The 25,892-nt window shown below is 45.7% G+C and overlaps 1 protein-coding gene across 1 annotated transcript in view; it reads left to right on the top strand.

The window, feature by feature from the left end:
• Nucleotides 1-12,545: 12,545 nt before the first annotated feature.
• The window catches only part of VEZF1 (vascular endothelial zinc finger 1), a 27,196-nt gene continuing 13,849 nt past the window's right edge, over nucleotides 12,546-25,892 (top strand). The window contains exons 1-2 of the mRNA XM_019545307.1: nucleotides 12,546-12,620; nucleotides 15,892-16,017. Of these exons, the coding sequence (XP_019400852.1) occupies nucleotides 12,546-12,620; nucleotides 15,892-16,017 (201 nt within the window). The remainder of the gene's footprint in view (nucleotides 12,621-15,891; nucleotides 16,018-25,892) is intronic.

Genomic DNA, 25,892 nt, shown 5'->3' with positions numbered 1-25,892 from the left:
TGCTGGAAGTAAATGTGGAAACTTGTTACACAGTCTGGAATGTCTCCTGTAGAACTAACGTATAAATTGTGTGAAGTGCGCATGGTGTGCTAGATTGAAGAGCCTTCTCAAACTATAAAACTCATGGCAATGAATAAAAGCATGAGATTGGGGGGGTGGGCAAGGTGCTGTGAGAGCTCGAGTAGAAAACTTTTGCAAATATTTAATTGGGATATTTAATTGGGATTTTTACACTTGATTTAGTAATCTCATTGCATTTGGATGCAAGAATGGCAGTGGGAAGATGCCAATTGGAGAAGAGAGGAAGAGTAGAAGTATGAGGGGTATTGGGCTCATGGTTTAAAAGATGTCTTCAAAGGAACTAATTCTGTACAGGAGTAGCAAGTTTGTGATACTAGATTACGTCCCAAGTTAACACATTCTAAAGAACTGGGGGAGTAGGGATGTTTGATAGCTAAACCGTAAGATAATATTGATGCCTCGGTGGCGTAGTAGTCCTAGAATGTGATACTACAGACCAAATTGCTATGGTAGACCTGTGAGCTTCATACTGTAAATTGAAGTGGGTTTGCTCCTGGTGAAGCTGTGTATAGATATATTTTAAGTGACCGGCCCTGTTCCCAGCAATCTGAAAATGTTAACAGGTAAAATAGAAATTTGACAAATTTATATTTGACAATCTTACTGGCTGTGTGTTCAATGAAATTGTGTTAAAATGCTTGAAAATCATTTACTTCCAGGATTATGTCAGAGTGGTTTGCAGCCCTAGTACATGTAGCCTGCAAGAAAGGCTGGCAGCCTGCAGTGGAGGACAGATGTGTATTGGCACATTGTACCCCAGGAGGAGGAGGCGATACTGGCCAGTTGCTCTAATGTAAACACCTACAGTTAGAAAACACAGACTCTTTCATGCAAAGCAGATGATCTTGTTTAAATTCTTTCCTTTGAGGACTGCCCTGCAACCATACCTCTAAAAGGTTGGAGGCTGCTAGTAGCATCTCATAGCTAAAAGGAAACTCAGCATTTGATTTCTCATCAAATTAAATAGAAGGAAATGGAATAATTTGGAAGATGTTTCTCTTTCCTGCTGATCCTTCTGCTGAGGAGAGATGGTCCAGTGGACAAGGTACTGGACCTGGCAGCCTGTGTGCCTGCAGAAGTGTGTCAATCTTTCATTTCCTTGTCTGTGAAGTGGAGACGATACGTACTTCATGATAGCGTTGTGGCACTAATGTTTGTAAAGCACTTGGAGATTCTGTAATAAAACGGTTGTGGTGCAGTGCTGGTTTCATTTCAGCATTTCAAAAAATGGCTTCAGCAAGATGGCCTTTCTACATTTCATTGCACCCTTACCTGCCATAGCACATAACTAGAAGTTTACAAATTGCTCCTGATTAGACAATAATAAGTGGAATAGTGTCTCTTAATTATTAAGCTGGTGTAGACAGGACATGTGTGTCCCCCCAACTCTGTATAATTCCCCCCCCTCCCCCCCCGGTCTTATGTTTGACATGCCCTAGTCATTTGTAATGTCTTTCTAGTTCTTACACTGACATAAATGTTACACAGATGAGTGACCCATGTGTGTAGGTGGTGGCTTGTAAGAAAATTGAACTGAATTCACTGGCAGCCTTGGAAAGATATTTTTTAAATAGAATATTTTGCTGCTGTTTTCTTAGGACATTGTTATTGATTTCAAATGGTTATGCTCCAGTCATGGAAGCATTCACCTTTACATTTTCATGGGTAGCATATGCTTGGCCTTTACACACACATAGTTAATGTTGAATTGGATCAAAAGTAAAATTACTTGTAAAACACATGCTAAAACTCTAAAGATTCAAGGCATCTTCCTATGTACAAGCCTGAAAAAAATTGGAAAGGTGCCAACTTTTGGTTTGATATCTTTAAGTTCCTGAGTGCAGGGTCCAACTTCAAATGTTTCATGCTTTTGTTTTTCATACGAAGGACAAAATGACCCACTTCCTAGTTTAGCTACTGAATGTGGGTATAGTCATTCTGGTAATGCCACTTCTGTACGTACTAAAAAATCCTCGTATGATGTGATGGTCACTGTAAGAAAAATCTCCCTGATGCTTGAGCATCTTCCTTTCCTTGTAATGCTGGAATACGTCTTGAAGCATTTTCTCAGTGTGCAAGTGGTGGCTTGAGAATGTTACCATTAATGCAGTACAGGTACTCCTCACTTGCATTGTCCTGGTTAACGTTTCGTTATTACGTTGCAGATCCATCTGAGAACGTACTCGCTTAAAGTTGTGCAATGCTAAGCTATAACGTCGTTTGGCCACTGTCTGCTAGTAGGTAAATACTGTGATGTAATTGGATTCCCTTAACAGTGTTTTGCTTAGTCGCACTTTTCAAGAACATAAGTACAACATTAAGCAAGGAGTAGCTGTACCTATGAAGAACTGATGAAGGAAAAACCCAAGTCCTTTTTAAATCCAAGTGATACTACAGTATCAGTGTTTTAAGCTGTTGCTTACAAAAGCTTACGCTTCTGAATTAGTCTGTGAAGTGCAACTCTTGCCTGGCCTTCTCCCTGACTCCAACTTAACTGCTAACTAAGTCTCCTAGCATCACTTCAAGTAGAAATGGTTGGAAAATGAGGTGGTTTTTTCTCTGGACAAAAATATAACTTCATTTTCATAGCAAATATAAAGCTGAGGATTTTTTTTTTTTCCTCTGGCAGCTTTGACAAAAAGGTGCCTCCAGCCTAAAACGAAACACTTTAAATTCAGAAATTTAGTTTTAGACTTGAGACACAGCTTTGGTGTCCGATTTCCCCCATTCTCCGGCAAGCTGGATTGGCTAGTTAGACTGTCTTCCATGATATACCCGCCCTGGTCTTCTCTTGCTGAGCCCCCACAGTAAATGCACAGAGTTCGGTGTGGTTTAGAGAACACAGTCCAAACTGGAGAGTGGGGATGTAGGCCAGAGCTACAGCTTCCAGAAGGCATAGTAGCTGCTGTTTTCAAATAGCTTCTTGGGTTTTCATGCATTTTACCCAGGTGAAAAGTTTTCTAAGGAAAGCAAACACTCAAATTATGCATGTCTTTGGGACCCACAGTTACCCATTAGATATTTTTTTTGTGGATAACATTTTAAACTGCTGATTAGAAGTTATGCCACAGGAACACAAGCTACCCATAGTTTTGTTTTGTTTTTTATGTATCTGAGACTGATTTTTGCTAGCTTAAACGTTCAGACCTGGATAGTGCTAAATATAGTTGCCACTTACACTTCCTAAATAGCCTTATGCTTGCAAATTTTTAGTTTGACCCTGAGGCTTTTGAGCAAAAGTATAGTAGTAAAGGCTTTAGTGCAACTGTGCTTATTTCTTTGCAAGTCCAATTTAAGAAATGAAATACCACTGCTTGGCGTGACCTGCCAAATGAACTACTGATGCCACAGAGTAGCTGGCATAAAATGGCAAGCTTATATATCTTTGATTTAGAGTGTCTGCATGGTGCACCTCTACCCTGCCTTCTGCCTGACTTCAGACTAACATGGCTAACAATCTGCCAGTATAAAATTCAATCTCTGTTAAAATGAATGCACTCACTCAAATCTTTTTTCCTGTGGTGTAGTAATCAATGGCTGGAACTGGTCTCAAATAGTTAATTTTTGCATTCTGTTCTCTTTCCTGATTTAACTAGAAAGTCAACAAGACTGAAAATTGAGTCCTGCCCTTTGATATGCTGCTTGTGAGCTCTGTATTTTTGTTGTGAGGAGTTCTGCTCACTGGTACAATTTTGGATAACTGCATTTCTTGTAGTAAAATGTCCTACAAGTTGTCCTTGCCAATGGCAAAGTCAAGCATTCAAGCCTCTTAAGGGGATTCAACATGAATGCCTCATTAGTTGCCATTTTTTCCTAGATGTTCTCATATTTGTATTCTGCAGCTGTCTTCCTGCAATTTAATTTACATCCAAATGCAGAGTTACATGGTAGAATGCCTCACATGCCCACCCCACTAGCCTCTTTTACTTATTTCCCTATCTTCCATGAGGTTTGTCTTAATTTAATTTAGCAGCCTTCAGATAAATCGGAAACTAAATTGGTAATTCTAATATTGCTAATGAGATTAGTGATTAATTTGATATCCACTGGAAAAATGCCAAACAACTTTAATGTGTCCTTAAATCTTGCCGGGTAATAGCTTGTACTAAGCTTTGTCATTTATGTAGAAATTACTGGGGACAATATATCGTAGATCTTCTATAATAGAAGTATATTGATTGAACCTAGTTTCCACAATACTGGGTGGATTTACACAAGACATTTAAACCCAGTGGCTAAATTCTACTGTGCATTAGTGTGCCTGGCAAGAGCTATGCTAATGCGCAGTAGATTAGTCCAGTGAAGATTAAGCATCACACACAAAGTGTTCGTTTGTGCTAACGTGCAGTAGTGCATTAAATTAGTACCTGTTGTTACAGGTACTAAACATAATGCGCTGTAATTATGGCGCATTCATGAACAAGTAGACATGCCCACTGAATACAAAACATCCCCAGTTGCAACATCTAAATTGAGTAATTAAATAGAAACTAAAAATATAAATAGTTTTAAAATTGACAATAACTATCCATACAATTATGAACCAAATATTTTAGGGTTCCAAATAGTTTGTATAAGCTAAGAACGCATCTAGGAGAGGTCTTTCATGAAAATCGCATGCGACTAACACTAGCTACAGTAATCCACATTGCTACGATAATGAAATTTGCAGCTTACCATAACCTAAAGAGATCTTCATGACCCACTTGTTGTCAGTATTCCAGTTCATGCCTGGATTGGGCAACTTGCTGCTTACGCTAATGATGCACAGTGAGCCTGGCAAAGCTGACTCAAACACTGAGTTACAAAGTCATTATTCAGTCTGCTATCCAGCCACACTAAATCAGAGGATGAGCGTGTTTTGAAAGATTCTTCGACCATAAAATTAGTGTAGTGGCACTAACTTGTCCGCATATAATCATTAAAAATTTGAGACGAGTGTTGTTCGTCTGAGTAATTACCGGTGCGTTTTAATGCCATCAACTCATTCTTTATGCGTACTCTGTGGTTCTGGTCTGATTTTTTTCAAAATGAACAATTTCTGACATCAGCTGTCTGCACATTTTCTGGATTGTTAAATGAGTGATCCCAATGAGTTGAATCGGCTGCTGATGGCATGTGAACTGTGTCAGAACTAGCACTTATTACCTGATGCCTATGGTCCACAGCTGTAACAGGTGCTCTATCTTTTTTCTAGCTGCTTTAGAAAGATGCAGTGGAAATACAGACAGACTGAAGCCAAGGTTCTTCAGCAGGTCAATACCAGAGTTTAAAAAACCCTCTTCTGACTCCCAGTCCAGAACCTATATTTGCTAGATTATATGGGCCCTTTGAACTCTAGATTTCATAGATTGAACTCAATTCATCTTAAATGAGTACTTTTTGCAACTCATTGATTTCTGGTGCCGCCTTAAACAGTTTGCTTCTGTCAGATGGTAGGATTGGATCTCCTTTTGTGGCTTTGACTTGACTTAGTTCACCTGTGTAGTTACTCATTCACTCTGAACTTGCTTCCCATTGTATATGTTGGAACTGAGTAGGTAATGCCGTGATTCTGAGCCAGGGTGCACTGAGATCACTTCGAGGGTGCTGCACAATGTTATCACTGTTAGGCAGGCAAATGTCATTCCCAAAATAAATCCAGTGATTTCAAACAGGAACCCGTCGAGTTAAAACATTTTGAGTTGCTATGGTCCTTGGGAGTTTTCTGCAACAGAAGAATTGCTGTTATTTTCTGCATTCAAAACACGAGTGAAAACTAAGAGCTGGGGTTTTCCGAGGGGAGTCTAAAAATGTTGAGAGCCATTGACATAGAGGGTGCAGCTACACGTTCATTAATGGACCTTAATTACTGTGCATTTAGTTTAGTGCTTGTTTAATAAAAGACTAACTAAATGTGCAGTAACCAGAATTACTGCACAGTAGCGTTGGCGCACAGTTATTTTGTGACGCTTACTGTGCATTAGCCCAATAACACTGTGCAGGAGGCTATTAGCACAGGTTTTAACCACCACACAGGCTAACACGCAGGAAGCATTGCATGTAGACGCGCCCAGCCAAAAGGTGATAGAGAGCGTTTGGCGCTCTGAGCTTCAGATTACGAGCTGCAAATTTTGCTTCCAGTCTCAGCTCTGCTTCTGACTTGCTGCATGGCCTGGAAGTACTCCAGAATTTGTTCCCTCATGTATAAAATTGGGGTGGTGCGTGTTTTTTTCCTATCCATTAACTAATCGGCCTAGCAGCCAGTGTTCTTGAAGTGCTTAGTTATTTGCTGCTTAGTATTTGCTGAAGATCCTTCTGGCAAATGGGAATATCAGCCTAACTATAGAACACTTCCCCTTTCTAATGACACAGGAGACATGATTAACCGGGGGAGTAGGCAGTGGGCTACGTGCTTTATGCTAATCCCCGTGTACTGGCTCACGATTAGCTGTTCAGGATGCTAGATACACTAATGAACAAACGCTGATTCTTCCGAGAAGATCTCTTCATAAATGCCAAACTGGAGATTAAACAAAAGCCCCCCAAATCCCTCCAAAAAGTAAACAGAGACGAACAAACAAAATGGGGCCGTTAAAATTCAGGGATAGAAACCAAAAAAACAAATGGGCAGTAGAGACATCTAGTGGGTAAACGAGGAAGTTAACCTGCAACTTGCTTTTTTTCTTCTTTTTTTTTTAAAGGGAATGATGTCCTTGGTTTTTGCTGCATTGGTGTATGGAGAGGAGGTGCATTTTATTTATTTATTTTTGTTCCTTGTGTCATCGTCTTGGTTTTTACCATCTCTCTGAAATAGGACTGACGAGTCTAGCTTTTCCTCATTTTGCAGGAGACTGTTGCTTGTGTGGGGAGCTCAGATGCTATAATGAAGGAGCACGCGTTTGAAATCTTAACGAACGGAGCCTGGCAGCCAAGCGTGTATTTGATCACCGGAGTAACAGCGATACCAATAAGCAACCACAGTACTAAACAGTTGGACTGAAAAGGCGTCTCCATTCACTGTGCTTCAGACTTTGGTGATATTTTGGGGGCAGTTACCAAGCTGGTGTTGATTTTTTCGCAAGCTGGAAAACGGACGTTTTTCTAATGTAACAAGCTAATATGGGGGGTGGGGGGAGGTAGAGTTTTTGATAAAATGTAGTCCCAACTGAAAAGTAGGGAAAACTTGATGCCATATATCATTTTTTAAACATCCTTCCTTTGTTTGTCACCACTTAAAACTATCTGATCCACCTCTTTTAGTTACATAGATGACATTGCAAAAAAACTCAATGTTTGAATGCCATATAATGCACACATCTGTACGTATGCTCGCATTTATCCAAGGTAGCTGTATCCACCTGATTGGGAAATACCTGTGTTTCTCAGCTGTAGTTTGCTTTCAGTATCAGTTCTTATGGTTTTTCCTGAAATGGTTATCTGCAAATGCAGTTTGTAATTCAACGATAAGTCCGGTATATCTCACCCCTGGAGTCCCAGGGGTTTGCAGTCAGGAGCTAGATTGCTTTCTATTCGTGTTGTTTTCTTTGGCACAGCAGTGGTGCAACATCGTCTACAGTAATGTAGTACAGCTTGCTAAGAAGACTTTTTCCAACTATTCGAGTTGGTCTAATAAAAAGATACCACATTTACCCAAAGAACCTTGTCTGCCTGTGTCCTTAGACCAACACAGCTACAACCAATACCCTTGTAATGTAGCACAGGCACTTTTTCAGAATACATGTACTCAGTGTTCAAACACTGCTCTTATCCCAGAGGCATTTATGGCATTAAAACACTGAGGCGCTCAGCTGGGCTGTGGTATACAAAGAATCGGCTGGTTCCCTCCAGTTCTATCCAACAGAAACGGGATGTGGGGAAGAGGATGGAAAAGGAGGAAACGTGTTCCAAAAAGAGGAGAAACAACTTACTGCAGGAAAAACAGGTTTAAAAAACAAGCTTTGTGTCACCTACCCAACACAGAAACAGTGAAACTTCTTGTGTGTGCTGTGAGTAAGAGAGCTAAGAGCAGTAGCCTTGCTTTATCATAAACCATTTAATTTTATACATATGCTTGTAATGATATTGTTTGTGCATGTCTGTTTATTACTATTTTTACCATTACTTTTATTGCTGTTATTATTGTCGTTATCTGGCTGGGAACAATAGTTTATCATACAGAAGCCTCCTTAAGTCCTCTCTGCGTGCTTCCTCAAGAACAGATGTCTAGCAACCATAGCTCTCTCTTTACCAAAAAAAGAGAAATAGAGTCACTAATAATGATAACACAAGGGAAAGGGACGGCAAAAGAAAGTGACTGTGAAACTAAAGCCAGTCAGCAAAAAACGCTGCAGCTAGTCTGAACAAGAGAGAATAGAGACCCCACAAATAACAAGAACAGTTGGTACCTAAGGGCCCGTCAGCTCCTATTTCTGAAGAACAATTAGGATGCGTGTGCCTTGGAGGTGAAGAGAAGCATCAAGGAGGGTGATTGTGCCCAAAAGCTCTTTAAGAACTTTTTTTCCAGTTGGTTTAATAAAAGATATTACATCTACGCAAAAAAAACCCTTGCGTGCTGTGTTTTGGATGGTGCCATGCAGTCCGGCAGTGGCAGAACTGGGTGCAGTCGCCAGCTCTCAGTTCCCTCTCATGTTCGCTGGACCATGCTCCTCGCACGTGCAGCCGCTGACAGCCAACAGGAAACAAAATTGCATCTCTCGGGCAATTATGTCATGCGTCATGCTAAAAGAGAAGCTTCAAAGTTTGGCAGGAAAGAAGCCAGCCCTATCGCGTTTTTGCACGCAGAGGTACAGAGCAAAACTGACATTACAGGAAAGTATGTATCCTCGGAGTAAAGACTCGCCTTCGAGTGTCACCAGTCATTTGAAAAGGGGGAAGAAAAAACCTGCGGGGAAAGATGCCCTGGGAGGCTTTTGAGGAGGCGGCCGTGCGGGGAAAGGGGACAAAGCTGAGATTCACAGGGACATCAAAGGCAGGAGCAGATTAGCAAGGCTAGCTAGCATTCCACCCAAAACAGGAAGGGGGGTTTGTAGCAGGTGTGGCAAAGTGAGTTGAGAAGAGCAGACAATGGAAGTCAATGTTGCTGGGGAGCCTGCTCTGCACCATGAAATAGGAAGAATAAAAAACTCACAATGTGCTCCACAAAGCAGGCTTTCTACCTCTTGTCTCTCTCATTAGACACAGACAAACAGACTCGTAGAACATGCAGGACCCGTAAAGGGCCTTGTCTGTGCTTTCTATTCTCCTGTTGGGCATGCTGTAGGATCCACGGCTGTTATTTTGATGTAATATGTATAATCTCTTGTACCATCCATCCCCCTGCAAGCAGAGGGTACAGGAAAGATTCACCAAATAGCCCGCTGAAAGTTCAGCTGAGTGTCTTAGTATCGATCAAGATACAGAAGACGTGCTGACAGCAGATGCATATGAATTGAACATCAGTGGGATAATCCCCTGCACGTAGAGCCCTACGCTGTAATCGAGGCAAACAATGTTCCCCCCGGTTTGCAGACAGAGAATTTAGGTGACTTGAGGCCCCAGGGCATATTTATGGCAGAACAAGGAAGAGAATGTGGGTCTCAGTCCTGACCCTATAGGCTAACCTTGACCCTTTTGCCAGCCTTGCTACGTGGACTAGAAAAGACGAGTGGACGTGAGCTGTGATAGGTGTGATGCAATAGAGCCACTCAGGCCCTAAGAAAGAGACAAGGCTTGATTTCTGGGGCTGCACCATCCCTCCCTAACCATGAAGCAGCTTTATTCAGATGCAAGGGGTGGTTACATTTTCAAACTACCGCTCCTGGGGTCGAATGAGTGCATTACTCCCACTGAAAGCAGGCAGCACGAGCCCTCCTTCAGAAGCATCAGCCTTTGAGAGGAATTAATTCAGGGGCATTTGTAACTTGTGCGCTGTGCCTAAATACCACAGAAAATTTGGTCCTTTAGCAATATCCCCTGTAGCTGGTAGCAACTGCCTTTGAAGAGAGGAACAGGTCTTTCATCATATCATATCTCAGTGCAGACGACCCATTTTGATGAGGCAAGACTGAGCTGAGCCTGTAGAAGGAACACGAACCTCATCAGCACATGCAGGATGGTGCTGGAGAAGCACGCTATACAGCTGGAGAAAGGCTGGGGAGGAGAAGGCCAGTGCGTTACACAACCTAAGAGTCCTGATGCCCTTCTGCCCTAATGTGTCATATATTCCACAGCAAGCAGGTGGAAGAACAGGCTTGCCCTTCAGCCTGAATCCCTTTTACAACAAGAATATTGTCAGCAAACATGCAAAATCTCCTGTTTTAATTAGCAATATCATGGAAACAATTACCCCGTGGGACTGACCAGCCCTGGCCTTCTTATATTCACACTAATAATCCTCCCTTCTTTCCACTGGTCCCTCCTGCTGCCTGCTGCAGCCACTGCCCTCAACATATACACATACCTCAAACTTTGTCGCCAAAGACTTCAGACAAACAAAAAGTCAAGAAGCTCTTTCAGAAATCCCTACTGAGTCTTTTTAATGAAGCTCCTCTCCTCTGAGTAGCTTCTTGCTGCTTCTTCATTGTTTTCAATAATGCTTCGCCAGAGCGATTCAACCAAGTTGGCTGGTAATTTCCTGCATCCTATTTTCCTCTCTTGAAAAGTGAAATGATCTTTCAGACATCCTAATTATAAAGGAAAGACAAAGCTCTCCGCAGAGCTTCCAAAATAGCAGCTTTCTCCTGATAATGGCATGGCTACACTTTTTGTTGTTGTTGTTATTAATAGGATCTCCTGGAGACCTTGAGCCACAGCAAAGCAGACACAGCCTACAAATGATGCCTTCAGTCCCTGGAGGGAGGATGGCTTCGGCTGATTGACTGCAGAAGTTGGGTTTCATAGTAGCACGGAGAGCGGCTGTTGTGCATAAAATCGAGCCCGCCGCTCTTAGGACCTTTTTCTATGAGATGGATCCTTTGTAGCCTGCTCATCCTTCACTGTTCGGGAGATGTGCCTGTCTGCCTGTATGGATTGCATCTCATCCAGTCAACGGGGTTTTCACCTTCGGACACTTCCAGATGAAGCGAAGAACCCCACTTCAGCGGGGTTTTCATCGTTGGACACTTCCAATGCAGCACCTTTGGACACTTCCAGATACGCCTATGAATTTGCTTGGCATAGCAATGTTGCATTATAAGGGAGTTTCTTCCTGCCCCACATGGATGCTTTAGAGCATGGAAGCAGAAAGCCCTTGTCATGTTTTTGTTGCAGCCAGCATAACTGTAGAGACCGCACATGCAAGCAGCTTGTGTTTTCCTTAAAATGTACTAAGCGGTTTTCCTTCCCCGGTGTGATTCTGCAGCCCTCAGCATCCCCAGGTCTTGTATTTTAAAACTCAGCTCCTTTAAGCTTCATCGAATAATTGGGAACAAGGAGGCTGGGTTGCAAAGAGAAAAAGGGTAAGGCAGGAAGCGAGGAAAGTGACTGAGGGGAAGCAGCCCTCTGAACAAAATCTGAGGAGTTCTCACCGTGTTTACTCACTTGAGGGCTCTTCAGTCCCACGAAGCTGTGAAATTCAAAGCACGCCGGGTCTTGCTGGGAGTAGAGCATCAACAGAAAGGGACGGCTCTAAAGTAAAATATTTGACAGCATTTTCTATTCTTAGCATTTCAAGCACATACTCCTGAGATGAAATCATGGCTATGCACCTCAGCAAGCAGGCGTCGTTAAAAGGACTGCGTCGTGGAAGGATCTCGAGAACAAATGTGCGTAAGCTGTTATGTACTGGCCTGCTCGCTGGCCTTGGAGAAGTCAGTCTCTATTGCCCACTTTGCTCATCTGCTAGCCAGGGACCAGCACCCCTTTGTGAAGCACCACGTGGGGTTCAGATCAGAGCAGTGCAAAAAATCAGCCTTGCTCCCATCCTGCCCACGCGCACAACATAATGGTTTCCTCTGCTGATCAGTTAACTAATTCCTGGCTGATCATTCCAGCAGAAACAAGCAGCTATTCAACTCCTGCGCTGGATCTGACAAGATCAGCAGTTTTTACTGAAAAGTTGTGAGTTCAGCAACACCACTCTGGACACTCCTGGGCTGAGCTAACAAGTATTTATTATTATAATTCTCTGGAATCACATCCAGGGTGGATCTTAACAATTGCCCTCAATATATGTATGCAGAATGGATACTTGCTCTCCCTCTGCCTTGACTCAGCCCAGTCCTGTGCAGGGAGAGGAACCAAGAAGGCCTCTGGCTCCTCGTGGCAGAGAAAAGGGCATCCCCAGTGCTGCAAAACTGCCAGAAGCAAACTGAACCCTGCAGTGTTGAACACGAGGGCTTTGGCCTTCAAGGGACCATAAAAGGAAAACACAGTAAGTCACAACACTCCTTCCCCACAGACAGGATGGTCAGCCAACCATTTGGGAGGACTCCACTTCCGCTGTGGTCTTCCCATAGAGCCGGACTCAGTGAGGGGTTCAGCGGATGGCGGCCCTATCTGGAGACGCAATGGTGACGCTTTCTTCTGACGGTGATGGCAAAGGGTTTGCATTGGTGGAAGTGGGTAGGCACTTCCCCAATGAATCCATGTCTGTTGGTGGAGATTGGTGCAGGGTTATCAGTAGGAGAATGCCCACGCAGCTGGTCCACACTATGTCTCCAAATCTGTCCTTCGTCAGTCTGGACTGGATATGATATGATATGGGTCCTGTGGCGCTCACAATTTTAGATTGAACCCACTGTGGGCCTGTCCCATAGCTCCGAGCAAACACGGTCTCTTGTGGAACAAAAAGACATAAGGTACCAGATGCCAATGCAGAGTCCACTCCTTTTCTTTCCTAAACTGCGGCTCTGGGTTACCACGGTCAAGGCATGTCTTGAGACAACGACCCATAAGAAGCTCTGCTGGGCTGGATCCTGTTGTAGGGCAAGGAATTGCATGTGGAGCAAAGAGAAATCTGGCCAGTTTCCTACAACAGTCCTTTTCAGTGCATCGTTAGCAGTCTGCACCATTCGCTCAGCTTGCCCATTGGCCTGTGACCTGCGAGGTGCAATGGTAACAGTTCAAATGAGGTTGTGGCTGGCAGTCTTGGAAATCTGCTGAGGGGAACGCACTGCCATTATCAGAAACAATAGTGTCGGGCACCCCCTGGGTTGCAAAGAGCTGACGGAGAGCTGTTATAGTGGCAGCTGATGTAAGAGTTGAGACAGTTCGAGGCATTTTGAGTACGAGTCAACAACGATTAAGAAGTTCTTACCTTGGAAAGGGCCAGCAAAATCAATGTAGATGCATGACCAGTTTCCTTTGTCATTTGCCAGGGGAATACTGGTGCCTTCGGTGGATTATGACGGGTTGCTTGACAAATGCTGCGCTCCTTCATGACCCTTTTTATGTCATTGTCCATATCTGGCCACCATACATAACTTCTAGCTAGCACTTTCATCCTCATGATGCCTGGGTGTGCTGCATGCAGCGTTGTCAGTATGATTTGGCGCCCTGCTTCTGGAATTACAACACTATTTCCCCACAACAGGCAAAACTTGTGGGCAGACAGCTCATGCTGACGTGATGAAAATGCCTGAATTCCTCAGCCAGTTTGTCTGCAGGCCAGCCCCTCCACACCCAGTTGAGGACATGGGCAAGGCTAGGGTCTTTTGCAGTCATCCTTGCTATCTGATCAGCCTGAAGAAGGACTTCTGGTATGGATTTCAGCATGAGGACTTCCGCTGTCGGAGGACTAGCACAATCGGGTATTTGTAGTGGTAGGCGGCTCAATGCATCGGCATTTGCAACCGTTTTCCCAGGTTTGTACACGACTATAGTCATATGCGTTTAGCATACGGGGAGACAAAATAGGAGGAGTTGGTTTGTCCATAGTAAAAATTCCAAGAAGGGGTCGGTGGTCCATTCAGATTTCGAATTTGTGGCCATAGACATAATTGTGACATTTTTAAACTCCTGCAATGATCGCCAATGCTTCTTTATCAATCTGTGCATAGTTCCCCTCGGCTGAAGTCACTGTTCTTGACTAAAAAGCAATGTGTGACTGAGGACAACACCAACACCCAAACGCCGAGGCATCACAAGTAATGGACAGTGGCTTCTGCTCATCATAGTGAGCAAGGACAGAGTCTGATGTCAGCAACTCTTTGACACCCTGGAAGGCTTCGTTGTGCTGGCGGGTCCACCTCCACTGAGCTCCTGTATCCACTAAGCGATGCAGGGGCTCTGCTATGGTGGCTTTGCCTTTCAAGAAGATGTGATAAAAACTGAGAAGTCCTAGGAATGCTTGAAGATCCTGTCTGCATTTTGGTATAGGGCCATCATGTATTGCTTTTACCTTGCCTTCAACTGGGTGAATCCCAGAAGCATCAATCTGATATCCCAGAAAGTTGATATTGGAAACTCCCAATTGACATTTCTCTTTTTACTCTGAAACCTGCTTTATCGAATCTCTGTAAAGCTTCTCTGAGTCTTTCAGTGAGTTTCTCTCTAGATGGCCCCATGATCACCACATCCTCAAAGTATGGAACAACCCTGGGAAGTGCTGCTGGCATTTTCTCCATGAGCCACTGGAAAAGTCCTGGTGTCGCAGAAAATCCAAACTGGAGGCACTTGGGCACTTGAGTGTGTAATTATTGTTTGGGCCTCAGTGGCCTTGTCATCCACCATCAATTGCTGATAGGCTTGGGCAAGGTCAAGTTTGGCAAAAACCTTCCCTCCTGCAAGAACAGACAGTAACTGGTTAGTGGCAGGCACTGGGTGTGGGTCCTGCTTCAGCGCTTTATCAACAGTGCACTTGTCATCCCCACAGACGCGGACACAGCCCTTAGGTTTTAAAGCAGGAACAATTGGTGTGACCCAGCGTGTATGCAGAAGTAGCTCAAGGACCCTTTGTGTGATAAGCCGATCTAATTCTGCATCAGTTTTCGGCCAGTGCAAAAGGTACATGCCGAGCCCTCATGCAGATAGGGGCAAGTGCAGGAGCCATTGGAACATCACAGGTGGGCCCGAGTAAGTTCCTAATCCCTCGGACAATACCTGGGGAAACTCCCTTGCGAGCCTGTCCAGACTTTCTGTGCAGAGACTGTGTACTCCCTGAATACTGATTCCCAATGGTGAGAACCAGTTCCTCCCCAGAAGACTTTTGCACAAACCCTTAGTGACAATGAGGGGTAGACGCTGTCTAACAGATCCATACTGGACATCTACACCACAGCTACCCAAAGTTTCCACAATCTGTCCATAGTAGTCACGCAGGCCGCACTCAGATTTCAATAATTTGGGGACAGGGTGCCAAAACAACTGGAAGAATGTGTTTTCATCTATGGGGGATACTCCCGAACCCAAGTCCACTTCCATTTTGCACTTCTTTCCATTTATTACTACCCTTGCAGTCATCTCAGACCCTTGATTTTCAACAACACCAACATTTTGAATCAAATGTAGGTTTTGGACCTCAAGGTCGGGCGAGGACTCTACTCCATGAGTGGTTTGGGAGGGAAGACATTGCCACAGTCTTTAGTCTCCCAGAACTGGCCTTGGAGTGGCAAACCCTCTCTATGTGGCCCTTCTTCTCGCAGGCACGACACTCCACCTTCCTAAACCTGCGCTCCCTTTGTCTATGTTGGCTGCCACAACTCAAACGTGTCTGTGTATTAACTGGCTTACGTGGTGCTGTTGGTGAGGGTACAATCCACTGAATTTGCTGGTGATGATCTGATTCTCGATCATTTTGGAGTAAGCGGACATCACTGGGGAATGCCTGGCGAATTTCTCTCACATTATGGGATGCTGCTTCAGCTGCCAAGGCTTTTTCTTATGCAGTAGGCAAAGTCCAGTTTGGTTCAGAGAGCCGGCAACGTTGAATTGCTTCATCTTGAGACGGTCGCAAAGCAGGCCATCCAGGAGATCACCGAACTCACAAAATTCGGCGAGGTGATGGAGCTCAGCCAGGTAATCTGCTATGCCTTCATGGGCCTTTTGGTCCCGTTTAAAAAAATGAAATCTCTGCAGGGTGACAGATGGCCTGAGGCAAAAATGCGCCTTTAGCAGTTAGTTCAGCATAAGACTCAGGTTTTGGTAAGGCAGGTGCTGGGAGGGAACGAACAATGGCAAAAGTCTTGGCACCGCAGACTGTCAGGAGGATCGTGTGCTTCTGTTCTGGGTTTTCCACTTTGTTGGCTTCCAGGTAATAGGGTAGCCTTTCCGCATGGGAGTCCCAAGAAGCCGACAGCACCACTCTGGATGCTCCTGGGCTGAACCAACAGTTATTTATTATTTCGATTCTCTGGAATCACATCCAGAGTGGATCTTAGCAATGGGCCTCAGTAGATGTATGCAGAGCGTGAACGTGCTCTGCCTCCGACTTGATCCAGCCCAGTCCTGTGCAGGGAGAGGAACCAAGAAAGCCTCTGGCTCCTCATGGCAGAGAAAAGGGAGTCCCCAGTGCTGCAAGACTGCCAGAAGCAAAGTGAACCCTGCAGTGCTGAACACGAGGGCTTTGGCCTGAAAGGGACAATGCAGGGAAAACACAGTAAGACTCAACTCTTACCCCTTCTTCCTGACCTTGCTATGTCCTCCAGGACAAGCTCACTACAAGAAAAGAATGAGTAGTATGTGTGTGCTTCCTTCACAAAGCTGCAGTTCCTGATAACATCTTGCAACCCTCGGTGTTAGGGTTTTCGCAGCACATGAGCATCCACCTGCGAGAGCCTGGGTTTGGGAAGCAACCTCAAGTCCCTGATCTTTGGACAGGCTGGCCAAAACATAGACATCAGAGGCAGTACAAAGAAGGGACTCCAGTCCCCTTACAAGGGCTGAGCGTGTGCAGTGCTGAGAAGAGATGAGTGGAAAACAACTGGGTTTTGCCAAAAAAACGCCTCCACCTTTGAGGTTTCGTACCCACTGCAGAACAGGCACATGATTAGGATGTGCAGAGACCCTGCCCTGAATCACAGGCTTGAATGCATGCATCTCACCTCCCAAGCTAGTTAAACATTGGTTCCTGTGGGCCAAAAGAAGCCCCAATGTAGGCAAGGTGACTGCCAGATCTACTTACGCCACCAGTTCAATTAAAACAGTGAGAGGGGAATAAAAGTGTCCCCCAAAGTCTTGCATACGCTGCAGCTGTTCCCTGCTTTAACACTGGTTCAGCTGAACTGGTGGAAGTGGGAGCTATGTTTGGAAAAGGCCTCTAGACATCTCCCAAAATGAATCAGGTGATTCTCAACCGGTGTCCTGCAGCATCCTGAGATGCCATGAAATCCTTTTAGGGTGCTGAGCAATATTAGCGCTGCGGGGTGTGCAAACATTTACACATGGTTTCCAAGATAAACTCAGAGATTTCCAACAGGAATCTAGTGTGTCGAAACCATTTTGGCCTGCTGCAGGCTTTCTGAGTTCTTTGCGACCGAAGAATTGCTCTATTTTTTTTCCCCTAGTTAAAAAAATCAGTGAAAGCTAAGAGCTGAAATTTTCCGAGGGGCATCTTGAGTGTAACAAGGTTGAGTTCCACTGATTTAATCCATGGTGCATTGCTAACAACAATGTCTCATGGGAGAGCAACCGCCTCTGTAGTCTCAGCTGCCTATGAAAAGAAGGGATTCAAAGAGTTATCAGGATCAGTGGTGAGACTCTTATTTATTCCACCGTGGAATTGCATAATGTTGCCTTTGATCCACTCGAGCTCCTTTATTACAGAACAGAGGCAGCACCCCAGTATGGCCCTTTTAGCCCTTGCTGGTATTTCTGCTCTTTCTACTGTTGGCAAAAACTCCTGAGCTACAGGCAGGGAGGCAGTCTTCTTTTAAAAAAAAAGGGAAGGAAAGGAGAAGAACTGGCTCTGAATGTGGAGGGTGGGTCACAGCGGAAACTTTACCTTACACATCACATATCGAGGAAAAGCAGATTAGCATTTGCGGCTGTCATCACAGTTCAAACCACGGTACTGAAGGAGAAGGGTGTCTATATGAAATACGGTGTAATCTAAGCCACCCTGGGTTTGGTCAAAGGAAAACCGTTCTCATCATCATATGAAGTTTACAAACCCAGCCATTGCATTTGCTCTGCACTGGGGATTATACTGTAATGTTTTAAATAACACCTACATTTTTTTAAAATTATTTCCAGGGGTGCTCTGGGTAATGGGCCTCTATAGGGTAGATACAGGCACTCCTGTTATACATAGAGCTCCCACAAGCTCCCTTTCCCCTGCAGGATTACCCCCAGCTTGGGTTCATGCTTCTCAAACAGCATTTTCTCTCTGCAGCTACTATGGGATTCCCAGTCTGTGACAGTAGGAGTGGGCTTTGTTGATGCCTCACCTTACAAAGCTTTAGCCCTGGCAGCTAAGTGAATAGAGTAAGTTTATGCCCCTTATTTTGCTCTTTTATGCGCTACAAGGAAAGCTTCACCTGCCTTTCTCAAGAGGTTCCTTCCTGCTTATTTGGAAACAGCAGGAACAAGCCTGAAGTTCTTTTGTTTGTCAGGATTTCTTGGATGACTCAGTGCTGTGGACTGATTGCTTTCTTCATCCTTAGTTGAAAAAGTGTGGTGAGCTCAACAAAGAGAGCTCTTCCAAGGGCTCTGCCAACAGGTGTGAACAATCAGATACCACAAGAAAGGCTCCCAAGTAGCGTGAATAGTAAGACCTTGCTTCTCTCAACAATCAGGTTTTGCTTTCCTAATATTTCTGATGTCCTCACCCTGCCAGTTCTCCAGCAGTCTGGGATAGCTTACAGTACAGGAGGAAACTCTGATCCCTCCCCCTTTTTTTTTTCCCTCAAGAAAGAGGAGCACAAACCCTTTCTTTTCCTTTTGTGGGTCGCCTCTGCCAAACAAGAGTGTCAGGAAGGCAGCCTGTGCCAAGCTGGCTGAGCCCCAGTTTTGATGCTCGATATGTTTGTGTCATGGAAAATAGGGTAACATCTTCTGATAGCTCTAAAAACCCCTTCTCAACTACTGAACGCTAAAAGAAGAAAAGCTTGAGGCTAGGGGAGAGAGCCAGACCCATTTGTTCTAATCCATTAAACTCTAGGGGTTAAATAGCATCCAGATGTGAACCACTGCTGGCCTTTGGTGCTGCTCAAGGGATGAAATATTGGCTCTTTATAAGGCCTTGTCAGGAGTGAGGCTCAGTTATAATAGACACTGCCCCCCCCCAGACCCAGTGCCTGTCCCAATGCAAATGCAATATAAGGATAATGACCCATGAAGAGTGGAGCCTGGGATACAGTGGCAACATCCCAAGCTGCTTTGGAAATACCCAGGTGATAAGTGCATTCAGCTGCCTGTTCTGTTTTTCTACCTCGGAGCTGACCTTTCATTAAGGGCTTGTCTCTTCTTGAGGTAGTGGTGCTTCTGTGAGGCAGTGCTCTACCTACAGTAGAAATTACTGGGTTGTACTAACTCAGTTCTTTGCACGTTATTTGTGTGTGGAAGGGACTTGAGAGGCCCTGAAAACAAGCCCTAATGGGCTGGTCTTTTTCCCCCCCCCTGATTTTCCTGACCTCCGTGATAAAGAGCAGAAGGAAACCTTAAGAGGTTTTTATGTGCAGTTTGGCTAATGCTGGCTTTAAGGTAAGAGTATTGTGCATTGGGCTGGAGGAGCCAAATTTGGCTTTATTAAAAAACAAACAAACCAACAACCTTCCCCCCCCAACAACAACCCAAAACAAAACCCCAAATGATCAGTGAGGTTTTGCAAAATCTTTCCTGCTGGCCTCCATTATGATGTGTGACCCTAATCCTAATGCCTCTGAATGGGAGAGAGGAAGATGGTGATCAGTGCTAACAAGGTGTCAGTAATTTGTCATTCCAAGTTGCCCTGAATAGCAGAACCAGGCTTACCCCTCTCAAGTTTTGCATGTCAGTAGCTGCTTGAGAAGTAAAGCACTAGGTGAAGTATTTGACAACAAAGAGCTATGTTTAGGGTTTCTCACACTGATTCCCCCTTCCCAGTTTGGTTTAAATCTTTCCTTGCCTTCTACCTCTCTGATTATAGTGTAGCACCTTAAAGAAACCAGTGTAAATAGCTTTTTTGGAAGCTTTAATTAGGGAATGCAGAAGTCCCTGAGGCTTGTCCTATGTACAAGTAATCCTAAATCGTAAAAACACCTCGGTTTTATTTCAGTCTATGATTAAGACAACCTTACAGCTCCAATCATCTGCTTGAACCCCATCCCCAGCAAACACAGAGCTGAATGCTTGCATGCTTTAAGAGGTGTTATTAGAAATATTGATTGAGCTTATTTCCAAAGCTCAGTGCTTGCACTGTCCCCTAAAGACCTAATACTTTCAATTTTTGTCCACTCAGTTAACAGCCTATTAAGATGCAGCTCTGTCATTGCTGTCTCCCATTACTGTACTATGCTCACTCTGTGTATCCTGCCTCTCACAGTCTGTAACAGGTGGGTTTGTCTTGGTTATTCTGTGTGTTAGGGAATATCCAGTTTGCTGAACAGTCAAAGAAACTGGGATGTTGGAGCAAGTTTTCCACATTGGGAGAAAAACTAAGGAGACAGTTCTGGGGTTGTTTCCTTTGTCTCTAATATCACGCACCTGAATGTGGTTCTCTTTGGGCAAGGTTGTAAAGCATGAGAAAACAGCAAATCTATTGCCTAAACAGTTGTTTTAAAAAAAGCATGTAAAATGCATCTGTGTAGGCTAATGGTTTCAGATGACACTGTAAATTGCCTTCCAATGTAATAATCATGCTGCTTGCCCTCTCTTCCACATGGCTTATGAAGATGTTAAATGGGGCAAGGCCTAATATTGATCCCTGCAACACTTTGCTAGACATGCAGCTTGACATGATCGGGTCTCCCCTTTGCTTCTTGTTTAATCTGTTTTTTCCTCCCTTCTCTCCTTATAGTTGCATTGATCCAAGGAGCCGACTGAAAGCCTGCCATGACCAGCTGATTCATTTTGATCCCGATATGTGAGATCCTAGCAGGTCTACTCTTAGGCCATTTTTGAGCAGAAATGGGTGACTTATGAAAAGCCAGATAGTGATGAACTGTCTGACATGGAGAGGTAATTGATTGATTGACCTCCATAAAAGCTCCAGAATCACTTGTTTACCTACTGTCAACCTTGATTTCAGGCCTTTGCTTTTAAAAGCTCATAATTTTATCCACTGTGCATGTGTGCGTGCCTACACACACACCAAACCACTGCACAAGTTATTCAGTTTCGCAGCTTCTTTTCAAGGGAGACGTAAGAAGCAAGAATTATTGCAGCACCGGGTGACAGTATAATTGCAGGGCACCTTTCTTTACTCTTCTGGGAGGGACATTTCTTTTAAGACTGGGTGTATATGTGAAGGAGGTACCACAATATAGAGATTAAAAAAAAGTAATAGGCTCAACATATAGTACATTGTTCAGACCAAGGTGCTGGGAATTGATCCTGTTCCACACAATACCAGGGAAGAACCTACGGATGACTGGATGGAAGCTTTTCAGTAGAGCAAAATCCTTTCCCGCACCCTTAGAGTATCAATATAAAAACTTAAAATCTGTAATAGATAGGATTGTGGACTAAACTAAGAGGTGACCAGCTGTAGAGTCTGATGATTAAATCCCTGAGTCCACCAACCCTCTGTCCATTGCCCTTGGGTGAAATAAAACCCCTGAGGCTGAGTTAGCACTGATTTACTGGTCTGCTTTGTACAGATCTCAATACACTAGGGGTGCTCAATCCCCAAACTGCAGGCCAGACCTGACCCCTGGAGCCTCCCCACAGGTTGGAAAATTTGCCTGTGGGGGAGTGTTAACTACTGCTCCCCTGTTGCTAAATTTCCCAAGCCATGAGCAGCTGCATGGGTTGGATAGCATGGCCCTGACTGCTGCAGTAGATGGGCAGGGCAGGGTAAGGCTTGCTCCAGGCACACAAGGGCCTGGGCAGAGGCAGCACAGGGCCTGATCCTTCATGCTCCTCCCAGTAGGATCTTTCCTGAGGTCTTTATATATAAAGCAAGGCTGAGATTCCTGGGAAACCTGTCTGCAGAGCTGGTGAAGAGCAATCCCGGGACTGATACTGGGGAAGTCGGTTGATTTAATAAGATCCCAAACTATTCTCCTTAGAAACGGGCATTGAGCCTCATCAGGGAAAAGCCTTTGCTGGGGTCCTGGGGTGCATGCTAGGCGGATCAGGCTGCGGATACACATCCAGCCCATTGTCCTGGGTTGCCCAGGCCCGCTGCAGGGAGCCTGCCCTGCCTACCTGGGTGGTTGCGTCCCTAGCAGATGGCACCAGTGTCTCTGCAAGCAGCTCACTTGGCCACTTCCCCTCCGTGCTTTGGCTGCGGTGGGTTTGGAGCGATCAGCACCTTTGTGCTGTACGCTCTGCCCCTTGCCTGGGCAGCCCTGGGAACCTGAGACCAGCCCATCCCCACCAGAGCCAACCCCCTGCAAAGGGCTGAGCCTGGGCAAAGTCCCGGGCAGAGGAGCAAGCTCACCTTCGGCAGCTTCAGGGCAGCCAGGTTGTTGCCTGGTCCCGGCTAGGCTGCGCCAACCAGTGGCAGGTGAGGGCAGGAGAGAAGCAGGGTGCTTGGGTATCTGGGGAAAGCAGCACAAAGGTGTCATCCAAAGGTCCTTCCTGTCCCTGAAGGGCACCTTTCCTTCTGGGACAGCTCATTTCTGGCACTCAGATGCTGAGTCTAAATAGGCATTTGCTGTGCAAGATGGTGGGGGGTGCTCAACTCCCGCGGCTCCCTTAATCCATCCTTTTCCCTGCCTCCAAATAGTTCAGTGTGGCCGGCGTGCTGATGGACAGAATCATGATGTTCTAGGCCCGTGCTGCCTCACCTTTGGTCTGGGATTAGTTAAAAATAGGCCTCTTTGCTGGCACTATTTAAAACGCCCACACAGATGCAGTGGTAATGGTGTTCTGTACAGTAGCCAGAGAAGATCAAGTGGCCGGCTTCCCTGAGGTAAAGTGCCGCACTGGAAGAGTCCCTAATGGGGTCTGTTCTTCAGCACCTTGTATCTTTCTTTAAAATGCATCATGTGGATAAAGCAAAGGAAAATACTTTGCCTCTAGCAGTTGTATATGAGGATGAGAGAGACTTACAGAACTGGCAACTCTTGGTATTCAGCCCCCCCATCAGTCCTGAAAATGTGGCTGGCTTTAAAAATTCAGACTTAAAAAACCAAAAACCCATAATTTCTTTACTTGCTGTGTGTGGTTTGAGCCTTTGAAGGTTCCTGCTTTCAAGCTGCCTTGCCACATCCACAAGGTCTGTGTGGATTTAGTGAAAGCAGTAGTTAATGTCATCACTTGACTCCAGGAGTTGGGGCTTTTTAAGAAATAAAGCATTAGAGTCATGATAAAATGGCTGGAGCAGCTGTTTTTCAGAGCAGGGTCTGCCTGTGCAATGTGCCTGGGCAGAGGGGAAACACTGCCAGGGTGGAGAGACAGCACAGGGCAGCAACTTGGTGACTAGCCTGAGGCCCCACAAATCAATTTCCAGGTGTCCCTTTCTCACCTGATGCTCTTCCCTTTACAAATGCTTCATTGTTTGTATTGCAACTGCCTCTCAGGGAAATGTGTCTCGTTAGTGTAAAGTTATGTACCAGTAACTTAATCATTATTAGCAAAAGCAGATCTCGACTGTCAGGGCAGAAAGTAGCATGGGAGACTTAATATAGGATGTCTGATCCAGCCCTGTATGCTGAGGCTGTGCTCCCAAAGAAGTCCGTGGTAGCTCGCATCTCTTATGCGCCCCACCTCAAAATGTCAGCAAAGTTATTTGTGCCTTTGCCTGAATGTGAGAAACCAGTGATTGCAGGATCCAATTCAATGGGTCCTTGGCCTGGGTGAAGAGGATTGAATAGAGCCTGAAAATAGGAGCATCTTGTAAGCCAATCACCACCTCCTCCAGTTCTCTGAAGAAAACGGCCCTTTCCTATGAAGTGCTCTGTCCAATGGGTAAGCATTGAAGAAAAAAATCCACTTACAGGCTGCAGCATACGGCTTCACAACTGTATCGGAGGTGGCTCCTGCACTAGAAGGGAAAAACCTTTCCCAGTTTACAAGAATGACCGTAACGTGGTGCCCACTGTGCCCTTTTCCTGCCGTTGTTCAAAGGAGGAAAACCTAGCAGCCGAAGCAAGCGAGAGCAGAGAGGCGAGTCCTTCTCGGTAAGTGCAATGCAATGTTTGGGCCTCGATCCAGCTAACGCTTAAGAACGTGCTTAATGTGAGCAAACATGTAATTAAAATTAAGTGCTTGTACTTAACTGTTTGTGGGACCAGGGCCTTAATTTGCACCTAGAGGATGCGGCAGAAATGCTCTGCATATAAATTAGCCTGGTAAGTTAGGTGCTGTAATGCATAAGGGAAAATACACATGTCAGAGGAGGTGGCAAGCTACGCGGCCCATAATGTTGCATTGGCGGCAACACCTCCTCTGCCGGTGTATCAGGATTGCAACCGTTTGCAGGTTCCTGGCTGAAACACCAGCTCAGAAGGATGCTGGCTTGTGGGATCTGGGGGTGTTAAGTGCACAGCATAAAAGAAGACCCTCCAACTAAAGCTTGGGTACTTGGTTTGTGGCAGAGAGCCTTGGGTGGTGATGAAGCAGTCAAAAGTGAATGGAACTGAAAGGGTTGCGTGATTTACTTTCACCGTGTCCAGCGGCGGCAACACGCGTGCTGCTGAATGCCGCCCGACCCACGGGGAGGCTGTGAGGAGGCAGATGCCCAAAGCATTTCTGCTGGCCCCCTCCCCCTGCTGAGCCCTCCCCCTCCCTCCCCGTGCTGCTGGCTGCCTGCGGGTCCCGTGGGCCGTGGGGCCTCGGGCGCACAACTTCCAGCAGCGGCCGGGTGCTGCGGCTCTTGGGAGGGAGCTTGGGATGGGCTGAAAGTTGCTGAAGCCTGGATGTGTGAGTATGGGGGGCAGGGGGGCCTCCAAGTGTGTGTGGGGCGATGGCTCCGAGTGCGCGCGCGGGGGGATTTAAGTACACGTGTGTGTGTGTGTGTGTGTATACGTGCTTGGCGTTCATGTGCATGTGGTGTTCAAGTGCGCGTATGGGGGTTTAAGTACGTGCGTGTGTGTAAGTGTATGGTGTTCGTGGGGAGGGTTTAAGTGCATCTGTGTGTGGTGTTTGTGTGTGGGGTGTTTAAATATAAGTGTGTGGTGTGCATGTGTGGGGGGGGCTCCGTGTGTGTTCACGTGTGTGTGTAGGAGGGGGGTGCTCCAAGTGTGTGCATGGTGTGGGCTGGGCTCCCTCCAGGTGTGGTGGGGTTTAAGTACAAGTGTGTGGTGTGTGTGTGCGGGAGGGGGCTCCAAGTGTGTGTGCATGTGGGGGGGTCTGTAGGGGGGGGTCTAAGTGCATGTGCTGTGTTTATGTCCATCTGTGTGTGTGGGGGGGTGTTCAAGTGTGTGTCTTGGGGGTGTATAAGTGTGTGATGTGCATGTGGGGGGCGGTGTTTAGACACACGTGTGTGTGTGTGTGTGTGTGTATAAATGTGTTCACGTGCATCTGTGTGTGTGGTGTGTGTTGGGGGGGGGGCGTCCGCGCGCGTGCGTGTGTATATAAGTGTATGGTGTTCACGTACTTGTGTGTGTGGGGATGCCTTAAGTGCACGTGCGTGTGTAAGTGCGTGGAGTTCAAGTGCATCTGTGTGCTGTTCAAGCGTGTGTGTTGGTGCGTAAGTCTGTATATACAAGACCGTGTGTAAAAGTAAGCGTGTGTGAGTGCAGGTGGCCCTAGGCGTGCGCGCGGCGCGGCGCGGTGCGGGTGTCCCACGCGTGTCGCGGTCCCGGTGTGTCGGTCGGTCGGTCGGTGTGTCGGGGCCGTCCCGGCGCGGCGCTCCGGCGCCTCCA

The sequence above is a fragment of the Crocodylus porosus genome, unplaced genomic scaffold (assembly GCF_001723895.1).
Source record: "Crocodylus porosus isolate Cpor-Errol unplaced genomic scaffold, CroPor_comp1, whole genome shotgun sequence".
Classification (NCBI taxonomy): Eukaryota; Metazoa; Chordata; order Crocodylia; family Crocodylidae; genus Crocodylus; species Crocodylus porosus.
The sequence above is the reverse complement of the archived record's forward strand: the minus strand, read 5'-3'. Positions and strand labels throughout refer to the sequence as shown.